The sequence below is a fragment of the Gopherus evgoodei genome, chromosome 24, assembly GCF_007399415.2.
Source record: "Gopherus evgoodei ecotype Sinaloan lineage chromosome 24, rGopEvg1_v1.p, whole genome shotgun sequence".
Classification (NCBI taxonomy): Eukaryota; Metazoa; Chordata; order Testudines; family Testudinidae; genus Gopherus; species Gopherus evgoodei.
Window position 1 is genome coordinate 5,517,283 of NC_044345.1, and position 15,204 is coordinate 5,532,486.

General features: G+C 53.0%; 1 protein-coding gene across 9 annotated transcripts in view; it reads right to left on the reverse strand.

The window, feature by feature from the left end:
- ITGA10 (integrin subunit alpha 10) overlaps positions 1 to 15,204 on the reverse strand; it is an 80,599-nt gene that overhangs the window by 44,347 nt on the left and 21,048 nt on the right. Inside the window, exon 1 of one of the 9 annotated variants that reach the window (XM_030542284.1) lies at positions 5,276 to 5,379. The exons of the other annotated variants lie outside the window; for them this stretch is intronic. Coding sequence (XP_030398144.1) covers positions 5,276 to 5,327 — 52 coding nt within the window. The 5' untranslated portion in view covers positions 5,328 to 5,379. Of the gene's footprint in view, positions 1 to 5,275; positions 5,380 to 15,204 lie in introns of those variants that run through there. 9 annotated transcript variants of the gene reach the window in all.

Consider the following 15,204-nt stretch of genomic DNA (forward strand, 5'->3'; position numbering starts at 1 on the left):
ACTAGCAGGAAAGCCGTGTTTTTAGCACAGGCCAGCCTGAGCGATCACCCTGGGATCCAGGCAGTCTGTCTGGCCCATGCGTCCACGACTTCATTGCTCTGGGGACCTTAGCTAGCCTGATTAAAGCCAGCGGGGATCCATGCACCCCATGGCTGCAGTGCAGAAATACCCTGCCAAGGGGATGAGAGAGAAGGTCAGTCAGCAGCATGGAAAGTGTTTTGCTCTGAATAGAAGCTGACACACTCTGATCTGATCCCGGAAGGGTGTGAGGCTATTTGGAGCAATGAGTTTGGGTTGGTCCATTAGGAACCAGCCATGAAGTTCACACCTAAAGTTCCCAAGTGTCAGGAACGGCATTTGGGCCCAGTCTCCAGGTTTTGAATTTGGGAGAGGAGGGTTCAAACTGCCAAGCTCCTCTGGAATTGCTAAGTTTGGGGTCCATGTGACGCTCCCCTGCAGTCCAACCAGGCTTGGGGGCCTGGGCTGGCCTAAAAAGGCTGGGATTTTCCAAAAAAGGCCAGCATCACCTGATCTCAAGAGCTTCTACAGCTTGGTAGGGAGCCCCAAGGAGCCCAGAGGAAGGGCAAGCTGCTCCCCTATTCCTCACCTCTGCTCTCCCCTGCTAAAACCCTGTGCAGATTCCTGCAGAGTCTCTTGGAGCACAGGAGCTAGCAGACGGGATCAGACCCAAGGTCCATCTGCTCCAGTGTCCTGCCGCTGACAGTCACCAACTGCTTCAGAGGAAGGTGTAAGAACCCCACAGAAGGCAGATGTGGGCTAATCTGATCTCAGCAGGAGATGGGCTGAAGCCCAGAAGCGTGAGATTTAAAATCCCTTCCAAACATGAGTTAGCATCAGTCACAGCAACTATTCTTGTTTTCCTTATAAGTGTCCAATCCCTTTCTGAATCTTGTGAAGTCCTTATCCTTGACAGCACCCAGTGGCAATAAGTTCCACAGTCTAATTACACCTTTAATGGGTTTGAATTTGCTACCTTTCATTTCCAGTGAATGTCCATTCATGCTACAAGACAGGAAGAACAGAGTCTAGCGAAGCTAGCTCAGGAACTTTGATTTGTTAATTGAGAGACTTATGCCCCCACTTATCCATCTTTTTTTTAAGGTAACCATCCCAATCTTTCCAATTTCTTAATAGGAGAGGTTTTGCAGATCTGAAGAAGAGCTCTGCGTAGCTCGAAAGCTTCTCTCTTTCACCCACAGAAGTTGGTCCAATACAAGATATTACCTCGCCCACCTTATCTCCTTAATAAACTTTGTCATCTGCAAAGTTTTCCTCCTCATGTCTCACCCACCCTTTTCCAGATGAGCCAATATATTTAACGCTGGACCTCAAATGGAGCCACGAGGTGCTGCCTTGTTAACTTTTTGCCATGATTACAATTCGCCATTTATTCCTAATCTGTTTCTTGTCTTCCAGCCAGTTTTTGATCCATGAAAAAATTTCCATCTTATCCCATGACGACTTAAGTTTCTTGAGTAACTTCTTGTCAAAGGCATTTGGAGTTACGCCACCCTGTTCTCCTTTATCCATTTGACTGTGACATTCAAAACAGTCTAATAGATTAGAGACACGCGGTTTTCCTTTGTGTGCTAACCTGATCGTCTCGTGCTCTTCCAGGCTTTATTCTATGTAACTGTTCCAAACAATTTCCTAGGTACAGATGTGTAGCTTACTGGTCTGTAATTCCTTGGATCTCCCCTAGAGCCTCCTTTTGATACAGGTAAAACATTTGTTATCCTTCAAACCTGCAGTATAGCAGCTGTTTTTAAAAGATGGCGTATTTCTTGCCAGCAGCTCAGCCACTGCACATTTGAGCTCCTTCCGTACTCAGACAGAGACCATCCGAGCCCAGGACTCACTGCTTCCTGAAGTTAGCAGTTCGTTCCAGCACTTCCGTCTCAGATGGAACTGGTGCAAAGGGTCCTGGAGGCATATTTGAAGAGCAGCTATCAGTGCCAGAACGGGAGGGTGGCAGGGCTGGGAGCTTCTGGCATAGCTGCTCTGGTAAGAGTGTATCCTGTGGTTAGAGCAAGGAGCCTGGACTCCTGGGTTCCAATCCCAGATCGGGCACTGCAATTTGGTGGCATGTTGGACAAGTTGCTACCCCTCTCCCTGCTCCACTTGCCCTGTCTGATTCCCCAAGGCAGAGCCTGGCCGCAGACGTGGGGACAAACAGCTCACGACAGATCATCCTCCAGTGCCAGTGGGCTACGTGCCAGCCCTCCGCCCACCGACCCGCAGCCCTTCAGGGCTTCACTGACTCGGGCCTCAGCGTGGCGGAGCCCAGAACGGCTGGGCTTTGGGCCAAGGAGCAGTTGTCCGTGCAGTGTGTGCGGGGGATGCTCGATGGATGTTTGGTTTGGAATATGATCCTCTCCACCTCCTTCACTTTCCAGCATTGGGGTGGAGGGGAAGATTCAGCAGACAGCTGCCTGCCACCTTCCCCCAGTGGCACAGAGAGGCCAGCTGTAGAAGCGAGTATTGTGCCCATTTCACCAGGTAATGAAAATCACAGGAGTTGTCCAGGACTGCAGGGGGAACTGCTAGTAGGAAGCGTCTTCTGTCCTCAGCCCAGGGGATAAGGAACCTGATCGCTTCACCTGGGCAGCATTTGTCAGATGGATGTTGGGACAAGATCCACGAATCATATGTCCCAGCCCCACCAGGGCGCTTCCACACCCCAGCTCCTGGCCCCGGTGCTGAGCAGGCTGCTCTGGCTGTGAGTAGCAGCTGAAGGATGCCCTGAGTGCCCTTGGGTTGCCTACCCCTCCCTCGCCACCACCTGGGCCAGTGCCCGGGGGACTGGGGCTCCCCTCCCATTAGTGCTGATGAGCATGGTACCCATGTACAGCAGCGAGGCCCTCAAAGCACCTCCCTCAGCCTGGGACGGGGGAGGAAATGACTCAGCAAGGGTCACGCAGCGACTCAGTGGAAGAGCTGGGAAAAGACCTCAGGAGTCCTGCGTCCCATCAGCTCCAACCACTAGACCCCACTCCCTTCCCGAGCCCACCGCAGAACCCAGCCTGCTCACCTCCCACGCCTGCCCCCGCTGTAACCATTGAGCCTCTCTCCCCACCCCAAGCCAGGACAGAACTTAGGAGTCCTACATCCCAGTCCAGTGCTTCACTCCTCAGCCCTCCGACTTGCTGACTTTCAGATGCGCCTGGGGGGGGAGACGCAGCCTGTGGGGAGGATGTGGATCTGCCTGATTCCAGCTGAACCCAGGAATCCGAGCGCATCTGCTGAAGTTCTGAGCTGGTTCTTTAATCCCTGACACTTCGCTCATGCTGGAAATACACCAACTCGCTCTGCCAAACGCCAGCTCCCCCAGGTTCTAGCCACATGCTCCCCCTTGGCCACCTCCTGCCCCCCACAGTGACAACAGGCTCCAGCCAGTGCTGGGTGTGCAGCCCCGGCAGAGTCTGCACGGCACGCACACGGGGCCTGCACATTGCAAAGCCAGCTGGGCCTGCGTTTCCGTGACACACTTTTCCTCTGCAACTCCCTGGTCTGACTCTGCACGGCCCGGGGAATGCAGCAGTGGCACCCTCTCCCCTCCCGCAGACCATGTGCAGCCTCCAGAAAGCAGAGTAATCAACGCTTAGCCCAGGAAAGCGAGATGGGCCTGTGGTTAAGACGCAAGGCTGGGGCTCTGGAGAGCTGGTTCTGCCACCGAGTCCCTGTGTGATGTGGGGCAGCTTGACCCATGTCAGGGCCTCAGTTTCCCTCTTCTATAGGAGTGGGGGGATGCCTCCTCCCCCTGACCTTTCTAGACTGTAAGTTTCCAGGGGTCAGAGACTGTCTACGGATTTGCACCCAGTATGATGTAATCCGCGTCCCAGCTGAGTGTCTGGTTGCAACAATAAGACAAAGACCCCAGCGTCCACGCTCACCCGCCCCCAGAACCCGGGGTGCAGGCTCTCACCCGTGCACAAAGTGGCTACATCCCCGTCCTCGCTTGGGAGAGGGGGGTAAGATTTACAAGAAGAACCACCTCATATCGTTTTGTGCTGTGCGTCCTGGGTTCAGCTCTGGGCGTGGCTTGCCGGACATCATGGCAGAACGATTTCGCTGCGGCCAGTCAGAGGTGTGGAGTCAAGGTGGTTCTACAAAACCCAGGTGCAACGCTGCAGGTTCCTGAGCGCCGTCCCTACACCCATGTACAGACCCAGAGTCCTAGTCCTTCTCAGGCCCCGAGCACACGAGCACTTTGGGGGAAGTGAAGGCACCAGCTCAGTTCTTTTTACACTGCAGTAGCCCTCGCAGTGGCTCCAACTGGTTTTTGGACCCAGTTGTGCTAGACACTAGAGAAACCTAGAGCCAGATGGTCCCTTCCTCCAGGAGAGAGGCTGGTGACAACACCCCGCTAACAAGACCATTGTGTACAGCAAAGCTTCATTCTAGAGCAAGTACTCCTGGTTTTCCATCTCACCTGGCACCCCCATACCATGGATCTAATCAGGCGTCCACATACACATAGCAATATCAGAAGGGCGGCGGGAGGGGGTCTCAATACCTGACACCCATTTGCAGCCCCCCAGAGCTGAGACTGCAGAGGGAGCACATCAGTACGCAGAGGGACCATCCACTTTCTACTTTCTTTCTACTTCGTGTCAGCCAGGGTTCATTAGAAGCAGGCGCATTGGAGCGGTGGCACGTTTGCTTGGCGGGTTTATACAGACCAGCAATCAACGGTCTATAGATGACAAGAATCGCCCACCCGGCGCCAATTTCCCATTCCCCCAGGTTGTCCGCTCGATGAGGCAGAATCTTTCTCCCACTCAACGGCTTCTGCATTTGAAGTGTTTTATGCACCCCAGCGGAGCCCGTGCGATTCTCCCATGGCGCTCGGAGAGCCACGTTATCCCTTACCCGGCACTTTCCTCCAGCCTGCCAGCAATGCACCAGAAAAACTAGAGCAACGTTTGCATTCCAACCCACTGTTAACTCCTCAAAGCCCACGGTCTGGGCAGCTGTGACATCCCAGGCTGGGCAAGGCACAAGGCGAGGGCTCTACGGGTTAATTTCGCCTGCAGCACTTATTAATAAAGTGGGTGCTGATTAGGAGGGGAAACTGCCAAAGACACAATGGGTGTTCTGTGGGCAGTTAGGCTGCCCACTGGATGCATGCTGGTGACTTGGAAAATATCTCCTGCTGAAGTAAGACTCAATTCAGTCTTGGATTTCACAGTCCTGCTGGGTTCTGTTTTTCCTTCCCTTTTTATATAAAGAAATTAAGAACCAGCTTCTTTACCTCTAAACAGCAGCAGAATGCAGAGGACACAGAGACGGCGGGCCAGCTCCATCGCCCCGTTAGAGTCCAACCGGAGAGTTTGTTCCGGGAGTGCGGAGAGCCAGACTGGGCATAGTGAGAGCGTATGTGAGCGCTGCCTCAAAGGTTACTCTGTCTTCTGCTGCTTTATTACACGCCACTCATATTTTTTCCTCCTTCATCTCCCAGACATTTCAATTGGCTGCTAAAAATAAATGGCAGGGTAGGGAATTTTTTTTAAAAAGCCAAAACAGCAGAAACAATGAAGGAGCGGGGTGTAGGGGGGGGAGGCAGGAGGGAATAGCAAACTAGGAACCACTAGGCAACAGATGCAGGGAGCTCGCTGGGGAAAGCGAGAGTCTGTAGCATGGCTTTTTGAGGCATGCTTTTCACGCAGCCTGTTCTGAGTGTTTGCACAAAGTAGGGGTGGAAAGCGTGCAAAGATGCTCCCCCTTGACCCTGCCCTGGATTTTTACCCAGCCCCCCCACCACACATATTTGTGCAAAAATACAGGGTTGGATGAGTCAAATAATCCTGTACATTTGCACTTTTTTTGTACACCCTTTCAAACATATGGGACCTCTTACGAGTCCATTCCTGTCTGTTTGCCCTCATGGCCAGGATGGAGTGTGCAGAAAAGTGCAAACACCTAGCAGTGGTGTTTCCATCCCCTGTCGTTCATTCCCAGTTTCTGGCAATCAGAAACAAGGGCCACCCAGAGCACGTGCTTGTCCCTGACCATCTTGGCTAATAGCCATTGATGGACCTGTCCTCCATGAACTAATCTCATTCTTTCTGGAACCCCGTTATAGTTTTGCCCTGCACAACATCCCTTGGCAATGAGTTCCACGCTTGTCTGTCCATTGTATGAAGAAATACTTCCTTTTGTTTTAAACCTGCTGCCTATCAATTTCATTGGATGACCCATTTTTTTTTATTATTTTGTAATGGAGTAAATAACACTTCCTTATTCACTTCCACATCATCCTTATTCACTTTCACGTTTGTTTTCTTAACCTAATCCATTCTTGCATCTTTGCACACCCTAAAGTAAAAGCTGAATAAATATTGCTGCTCTTTGGGGACTCTTGTTAACCCTTTCTTCCGCGCTTCTTTCAAAGGTTTGTGCCCCAAACCATTTCAAAGTAACACTGAAGTCCCTCCGCCCCACCCATTAGCATCCTTATGGTTTGTAGGCATCTGTGTTGTGTGTGGCGTGCATTCTAGAGAAATGTCCCATAGTTCCACACCTCCAACCCTTAGCAACTTTGCCCCTGGCCAAGGCAGGACTGGAAGTGACAGGGACCATGAATTCAGCCCCTGATCAGCCCCCGCCCCCCCCCCAGCTCCTGATCAGCCCCCTCCCCACTTAACCTCACTTGCACGCAGTGTCCGCGATTCAACAGAGAATGTACCAAGAGGAATCGCACTGAGGCAGGGAGCAGCCGGCCAGAGCACGTAACATTTTGTAATTCCTAGCTAGGCACCGCTGGCTCTGAGTGAGCCAGTGTGGGTCTAACCATGGCCAGCAGGGGGTGCTGCAGTGTCATCTTTGACACGAGCACCATGCTTCTTTTGAAGTCACTTTCTGTTGAGGATTCTGGATCAGGCTGCACTACCCATGGCTAGCTGGGGACGCCTGGGATCGCAGGCCTGATCATACACAAAAACACAGGGCCTGTGTAATAGTTTTCCAACCCCTCCAACTAGAACTGAAAGTCCTCTGGCCAGAGCAGGGCCAGCCCCAAGGAGAACCCTCAATGGGTAGTAAATGGGATCCAGTCCCCAGAATGGCCCATTCAGTGCTTGTCCTCCTAGCTGAGGCTGCCAGCAAAAGGGGACGGCTGGTGCAGTGCTGATCCCTTCTGCAGCGTGGCCAGCTGGTGAGACTCATTCCACATGGGCCACCAGCTAGTAGCAGCTACCTCGACTCTCCAGGAGAGATGGGCACTCTGGCATGCACCCTGTTGGTACAGACTGGGTCAGAACAGAGGTCCTGGCACCTCAGCCACACATGGCATGGGTAACCCCTCTGCTCCCCAGGGGTAGCCACAACTGCAAGGGTGGTGACTGCTGCCTTGGTCACAACCCAGGATTGAACCCCTGACTTCCAGAGCTAAAAGCAGCAGCAGCTGCTGCTGCTGCTTGAGCTACAGGACAGAGCCCCCAAGCTGGGAGCACTAACGGATCCCTCAGTGGATCAGGGATTGGGGTGGCAGAAGGGACACACAACATCCTGGACAGAGGTTTCCAGAGGCTGTGGCCCAGCCCGAGTTGAGACCCCTCAAAGCAAGGGGCCTCATATTTAACCCAGTCCCCCTCTTCACCCTTAACAGAATTGCAGGAGGGGGCTTAAACTGGTGTCTCAATATTTAAGTTCCCATAATGGCCGGGGACACCGGACCGCTCCCGGCTCCAATTCTGCGAAGCCTCGGCCTGGTTCTGATCCCTGTCTTGGCCACTCACCCAGGGCCTGGCACAGTGGCCGCATCTCCCCATTGGAAATCCTTGCTGTTGGGTTGCCCTGGAGATGGTGGTAAGAAATTAGAAGGTCTGGATGGAAAACAGCTACAGAAAAAGCACACGACAGCTCCCCAAGCCCTGAATGAGGGCTGACACAGATACACGTGTGGGGGCCGGGGAGGGGCAACTGATCACTGAGCAGCATCAGGCTACAGAGGTCTTCTTCCACCCCTGCCAGCTTTTAAAACACAGCTCAACACAGGCATTCCTGTCCCCCAAGGGGAGCCTGACTGGAATGGCTCTTCCTGTTTAACACCAGCCTGAACTCTATTCCACAAAAACGCGATTCCTGGATTACTCTGTTTTGGAAATGCACTAATCCTTCCCGAACAGAGTGACTTATTCTGGAACAGAGAGTTCCCCAAGAGGAACGGTTCCGGAATCGCTTTTCTGGTCAATTTCCACGTGTAAACGAGCCCCAGACAAAAAATGGTATGTTCTTAGACAGGTTGAAATCTTAAAAGTCTGCCTTCACTGGGGGAGAAAAGGAGGGCTCTGAACTCAAGCTAACACGAGGTAAAACCTTTGTGAAGACAAGGCCAGCTGGAGGCTTTCACAGGAGGAGGTATAGATTTATGGGGGATGTGGGGTTTATCTTTACCTGCCAATACACGTTAACAATGACAAACTGCTTCCTTAGGAGTCCTGATTCCCAGCCACCCTCCTCTAACCGACTAGACTCCCACTGTCCTCCCAGAGCTGGGGCTAGAACCCAGGAGTCCTGATTCCCAGCCACCCTCCACTTGACCCCGTTACCTGAAATTGGGCCACCTAGTAAGCTTAGGGAGGACTAACAACCCACCAGGGTTTGGCAGAAAGCAGCACGTTTATTATACTGATAACTAAGCTCAAAAGAAAGTGGGGGGTTTGTCACATTCACACTCGCATACTCACTTTCCCAGGACAGGCACGGCACTGGAGATGTCAGGATCCTTCAAGGTAAGTGTCTCACAGCTCAGCAATGGATGGTGCGATGAAGGTAAGTCTTCCCAAGGCGCATTGAAATGTGACGCAGCGAACCACTGGCCAGGCAGTCCGGGCGAAGGGCCTTCACGGGAGGTACTGCCAAGCACATGGCCCCTTCCTGTTTTAGGGACCTGCTCCTCATGGCCTGCGACTAGAGATGACTTGGCCATGTCTGGTTGGTCACATTCCACCTCGGGCAGTGTCCATGCATTGGGTGTGTGAGCGCTGCCTAATTGGAGTCCCAGACACCTTGTCTGCCTGGGAGCTCTTCTGATCTTCCAGCTATTCAAGCAGCCCATTCATCCCACAAGCATGCGCAGGTGGGGGCACGGGGGGGGTGGCCACTTCACAGGTATTTAAAGAGGGAGAGGAGAGGAAAGTGGGGGGGAAGGTGTAACAGACCATTTGAGCATGCAGGTTTTACACAGCATACAGCACACTGCTGCTCCTGCAACAGACCCCACTGCCCTCCCAGAGCTGGGGCTAGAACCAGGCATCCTAATTCCCAGCCACCTCCCCACACTTGACCCCATTGCCCTCCCAGAGCTGGGGCTAGAACCAGGAGTCCCCACTGCAAGTGCCACATGTGGTCCAGCCCCTGCACGAAGCCCAGCCGGTGTTAGGGGAAGGCACACGCAGCCTGCCACCTGCTGCAACTTCTGGAGCTGTAAGGTTAGTTCAGGACCATGGTAGCTTTAAAGGGTAGGACTCGAGGGTGCCCCTGTCCTGATGGGGAATCAAAGCCAGCAGCCCTGGGGGCCTCCCTCCTGGGCTGCTACCAGCACTGGCTGCCTGAGCACAGGGCCAGATAGGATGCTGAGCAAGTGTTGGGAAGTGTCTGGGCCGCCGATTTGGAGCCAAGCAAAGGAAACCCAGGTTGCTCTTTAATGGACTCAAGCACCAGGATTTGCAGGCAGTGTCTGTCTCTGGGGATTCCCCTGCGGGGCGCCATACACCTTTCGGTACCCCGCAAGCAGAGACAGCCCCAGAATCATACTGTCCCCCAGATCATGGGACAGACCTGGGGAAACCAGACAATAAAGTGGTAGCACAGGGGATCACATCTGTATACAAAGGCACTTGAGACTGGCACCCTGCTGAGACCTCTGCTGGTTGGGAGCTGGCCCCACCCAAAACATCCCCCTTTTGGAGCCAGCCGAGTTGATTAGCTTGGAAGCACTATGGGCACTATGGGCAGGGACCATCATTCTCTTCTGTTTGTACAGCACCTAGCACACTGGCATCGTACTTGCTATGATAATATACATAAAAGAGCAGGCACCACTCTTTAAAGGGCAAGGTCCTGGCTGGGCTGTGTGGACAGCAGAGATCCCATGGGGTGCTTTGCCTAAGAATAGGGGGGCAGTGCGCCCTTCCCCCCTCGAGATTTCTCCTCTGCGGCACAATTGTGCAGCATGCTGTGTCCTAGCTAGTCTCCACCCCAGAGCCAGCTGCATTTCAGCAGTGGCATGTTGCCTTGTAAAAGAATCTGTGGCCTTCTACAGCAGGCCTGGGTGATGGGAGGGCAGGAGTGCAGCGGAGAGAGACGGACCAGGGGAACGGAGCTTAGCCATGGGCGTTCGCGCTGATCAGTCACATTGATCACATCCTGGCCCTGCCGCTACCCCAGGGCCTCCTCACGGGAGCAGACCTCCCCACAGGCAAGATGAAAAGTTTAGATTCAGTTTCTTAGCTGCCCTCAAAATCAATATACTCCCACTCTGCAGAAAGTGTGGGGGGGGTGGGGTGAGGGTGAGCGTCTGCCACCTGCTGGCCACACAAGATACTGCACCTTAGTTTAACCAGCAGCCCCAATTCCACGGACACTGGGCCTGTCCTGCTAAAGGCAGTGTGTGGACACTGCAGGGGGGCAGGGCAGCATGCAGCACCCTCTGCCAAAAGCCATCAGGTTGCCACCCTGTCCAGCTGCGCACAATGGCTCCCTTCAGGCTCCAAATCAGCCATCAATTGCCATTAAACAAGCATTCAGGGTAGAGGCCCAGAGGGCATTCGGTGCCAAGATCCCACCGACGTTCTGTGAAATAGGGATGCCTAGCGCTCAAGTCCCTTCAAAAATCCCAACCCACTCTGCTGAGAACCCCGAGAGCGCACGACTACACCCGCCTGCCGGTGGCCGTGCTGCGGGAGATACGAGCGCCGTGGGAAAGCAGAGATCGCTGAAGAGTCGCTTGGCAAACGCAGCCCCGGAATGTCAACCGCAGCCTCAAACTCGACGGGCCTGGGCGTTATTCGAATGGGACAGGCAGAGCAGAGGAGGGAGAAAAGATACGCGAGGGGAAATTATATCCACCCAGCCTCCTGCTTCAGGGCATAAGCCAGGCAGCAGATTGGGAGTGGCGGTGGCGGGGAGGCTCACACCAGCATGTGCATTACCAAGGATTTTCCCAAACCCTGGGGCCACTGCCTGATGCATGTGGGCTCAGGCTGTATTTAAAGTGCTCCGGGGAAAAAGTGAGGTTGTGTGTGTGAGGGGCGGGGGGGGAATCTATCATAATCTAATAGCAGCAGCTTTAGAAGACAGTGCTTAAAGTGCACCCTGCTGAGACCTGGCTTGGCACCCCCTTCTACCTCCCTCCCAGCACGGCACTAGAGGCTTGCTCCCTGGAGTCGCAGAGAGGTGGGAGCGTCTCCAGGAGCAGAGAATCTGGGCTGCAAATGAGCAATTGGGATTGTTCCAGGGAGGCTGTTTCCTCTTTTCCTACTAGAGCAGGGGAGGATTTCCCTTTTCTGGGGTGGGGTGGGGGAAGAGGACCTGAGGGAGACAATAAAGTGGTAGCACAGGGGATCACATCTATATACAAAGGCACTTGAGACCGGCAGCTGGAAGGAGACTATACACCCTTCGTTCCAGGGAGGCCTGGATTCTGGCTGCCTCTTACGGGCTGGGCCCCCACCTTTGCTCCCCTCTAGTCCAGTCCAATCCTTCCCACTCCGGCTGGGGCTATGTCCCCCCTCTCTGTCCCCAGCCCTGCTTGGCTTTTAGCCCACTGCAGCCTGGTGCAGAGAGGGTGATGCAACATTGCCCCCTCGTGGCGGACTGGAGCCTATGGCAGTAGCTACTGCTCTTCCCCCAGGGAGGAGTCGGGGTTATTTTCCCAACATGCGAAGGTTTTTTTCCCAGCCAAGTGGGCAGCCTGCTTGGAACAGACACCTGGGTAAACAGGATCCCAAGCCAGACGAGGCAGCTCACACACTTCCTGCAAACCCAGCACTGGGGACAGACAGGCAGCTGCTTTGAGGGGATCTGTGTAGGTCAAGCGGCCTCCATGCCCTTTCCGGCTGCCTCTCTCCACCACATCCCACACATGGCGCAAGCTTCCTCTCCTGTTCCAACCTACCTGAAAACCACTCAGCGCAGGGTACTGCCAGCCTGGCTCTGCTGCCAAACCCTCGCCACCCAGGCACCCGCAAGTTGGGCATCAGGCTGACGTTTAAACACTGAACCTTTAATCAGTGCCACCACCCCCTCCTCTTTAAAAGAGGCACGACCTGTACTGGCGGAGAAGGAATTGCTCCTGTCCCCACATTCGCCTGCAATGTTGCATAGACATAACAGCAGCCAGACTGGGTCAGACCAAAGATCCATCAAGCCCAGTATCCTGTCCTCTGACAGTGGCCAGTGCCAGGTGCCCCAGAGGGAAGGAACAGAACAGGGGATCATCAAGTGATCCATCCCATCACTGATTCCCAGCTTCTGGCAAACAGAGGCTTGGGACACCATCCCTGCCCAGCCTGGCTAATAGCCATTGATGGAACTATCCTCCATGAATCTATTTAGCTCCCTTTTGGACCACTTTCCTTCAAGATGTTAAGACGACGTATTAACACGTACCCCATCCATGTGCACACACACTCCTGTCAGAGAACCATAGAACTGGAAGGGACCTGGAGAGGTCATCTAGTCCAGTTGCCTGCATCCCCCTATATTCGCCCCCTCCATCTCGATCTCCATCCTCACTCAGTGCCCTGTATGTCAGACATCTCCCCCCGACAAGTGCACAGGGCTTGTACTCCCCAAGTCGCTCTCACACACCCCTGACCATCCCACTTTGCATCCAGCTCACTAGAGGCCATCGGAAAGTGTCCCACTTAAACACTGTGCAAACACATTAGGAAAAAGACACCACTCTTTTATTTAATATAAAAAGTCAGCAACATGCTGTACGTCACTTTGAAGGCTGGTGCCTATGTTTGTTTGCACAGACAACAGAGGAAGGCTCCTAGGGGGAGCATTCTGAGACATTTACATTGAAAAAACAAGCCCACAAAGCCCCCCCAGTGACTTCATTTTTAAAGAAGGTGCATTCAAGCATGGGAGAAAGTACTTGAAGTCAGAGCCAGTCTGAAAGCGGGGACAGCTGTTTCAAAGTATTAGCACCTTATATACATCTGTTCTCCCAAGTAGTTATTCCACCTCCTCCTTGCTCCCCCAAAAATCTGTAAAAATGGGGAAGCAGAAGCACCCAGAGAGGATCAGACCCACAAACAGAACTCTGGAGTCGGGCTTCCCGCTTTAGACAGTGCAGCTTGTAGGGAGGCCAACCCCTAATGAAGTCGACGAGAGGGAAAAAGACAGAACCTCGATTTCTGATGTCTGAGTGTAACTTGGAAGAGAGACCCCTGCCTCCCCCACGGGATCAGAACTGACTTCCCAGCTATATTCCCAGCAGCCCCATTCGACTGGGGCCTCTGCCCCACATTTCAGAGAGGCCGGCCTATCTCCTCAGGAGCTCAGTAACGCAGGCCACTTGGAGACCCCAGAAATGGATCGCGCTATGGGAACCCCTCTGCTTTCCATGAGTCGCGATGCAACAGCGGCGAGACTCACAGGAGGCTACTCGACCCCATGGCAAAGATCCCCAAAGGGGCAGGGCGGATTAGTCTCGTGGCATCGACTCGGTGGGCCGAAATGAAACAAGTCACCTCCAGTGGACCCTTGCGGTTCAAAGTACGGCATAAATACATTACATAAACCAGGGCTGCCAAGCGATTAAAAAATGAATCGCGATGAATCGTGCTGGTAAACAATACTAGAATACAATTTATATCATTGTTTTGGGATATTTGTAATAAAAATAATATAAAGTGAGCCCTGTACATTTTGTTTTCTGTGTTGTAATTGAAATCAATATATTTTTAAAAACAGACGAACATCCAAAATATTTAATAAATTTCAACTGGTATTCTAGTGTTTAACAGTGCGATTAAACCTGCGATTCATTTTTTAAAATCACGATTAATTTTTTGGAGTTAATTGTGTGAGTTAACAGCGATTAAAATCAACCGCCCTAAAATAAACACAACAGAAATACGTTCTTCCCCATTCTGGCTCCCCAAATCCTGCTCCGACGGGCTCAGTTTGCAGATTCAAGCACAAATTCTCCCTTCCCCTCCCCACTAGGGACCTCATCTATCCAGCCACATCACTGGGGAGATGGAAGAGTTTGCCATCGGAAGTCTGCTGGCAGTTTTGTCCATGGTATGAGACTCCAGCTCGCTGTGCCGTAACCCAGCCGGAGAGAGTTGGAGGTCAGTAAAATAAGCAGATTCTTGGCAGAGGCATAACTGGAGCAGATAAAAGGACCTATCTCAGTCACTTCTAGTGATCAGAAGAGCTCAGGTTATGGCTGCTGCGGGGACTGATCCCGACAACCACGGTTCTAGACAACTGGAGCGTAGAAACTTCAGTTAACGTCTCCTATGCAGAGGGTGCCGCTCACTCAGGCAAAGGGTCAGCGCAAGCTGCTTGCAGCAGTGATGTCCTTGAGCGGGTAACAGCTGGGACGTAAGTGGCTTGTGCTGCAAAGGGATGAATTTTACTCAGACACTGAAGTGCAAGAGCCCTAGCAAAGTTGTGTCCTTCCATTACAACTTGCCTGGCAATACTGTCGCTGGTTAAACCTTCAGGAGAAACAAGAGGTGGCAAGATCTAGCAATGGACATGTAGGTTGGCTATGTTCTCAGAGTTTGACCTGGAACAGGGGGGCTCCTTACTCCCAGTCCAGGAGCATAGGGCCTCCCATTGCTTTTTGGGTAAATACGATGCATTAGGTAGTACTTAGGTACCTGGATTTTCAAGTGCCTCCAACTTTCAGAAGGCAAGTGCTCAGCACTGTCTAACAAGGAGGCCCCTTTAACAGGGGACTCAAGTTGGGCCAATAAGATCATTGCTCCCTTCCAAAAAATCTGAGTCAGGAGTTTAGCAGCTCAGACCTGGAGCAATGTTCTTCCCACCACATCTGCAAAGCAGGACGTCGGCGTGCGAACGCACAATGCACTGTGCGAGGCGTGTAAATCAGGAGCAGAGGCAGCGGAGAGCTGGAGACCAAGTGAGCACTAACTCGCAGGGCCAGCCACGGCGTCGATGGCAGTTTCCTCTTCAGCCGGACTATCCACAACC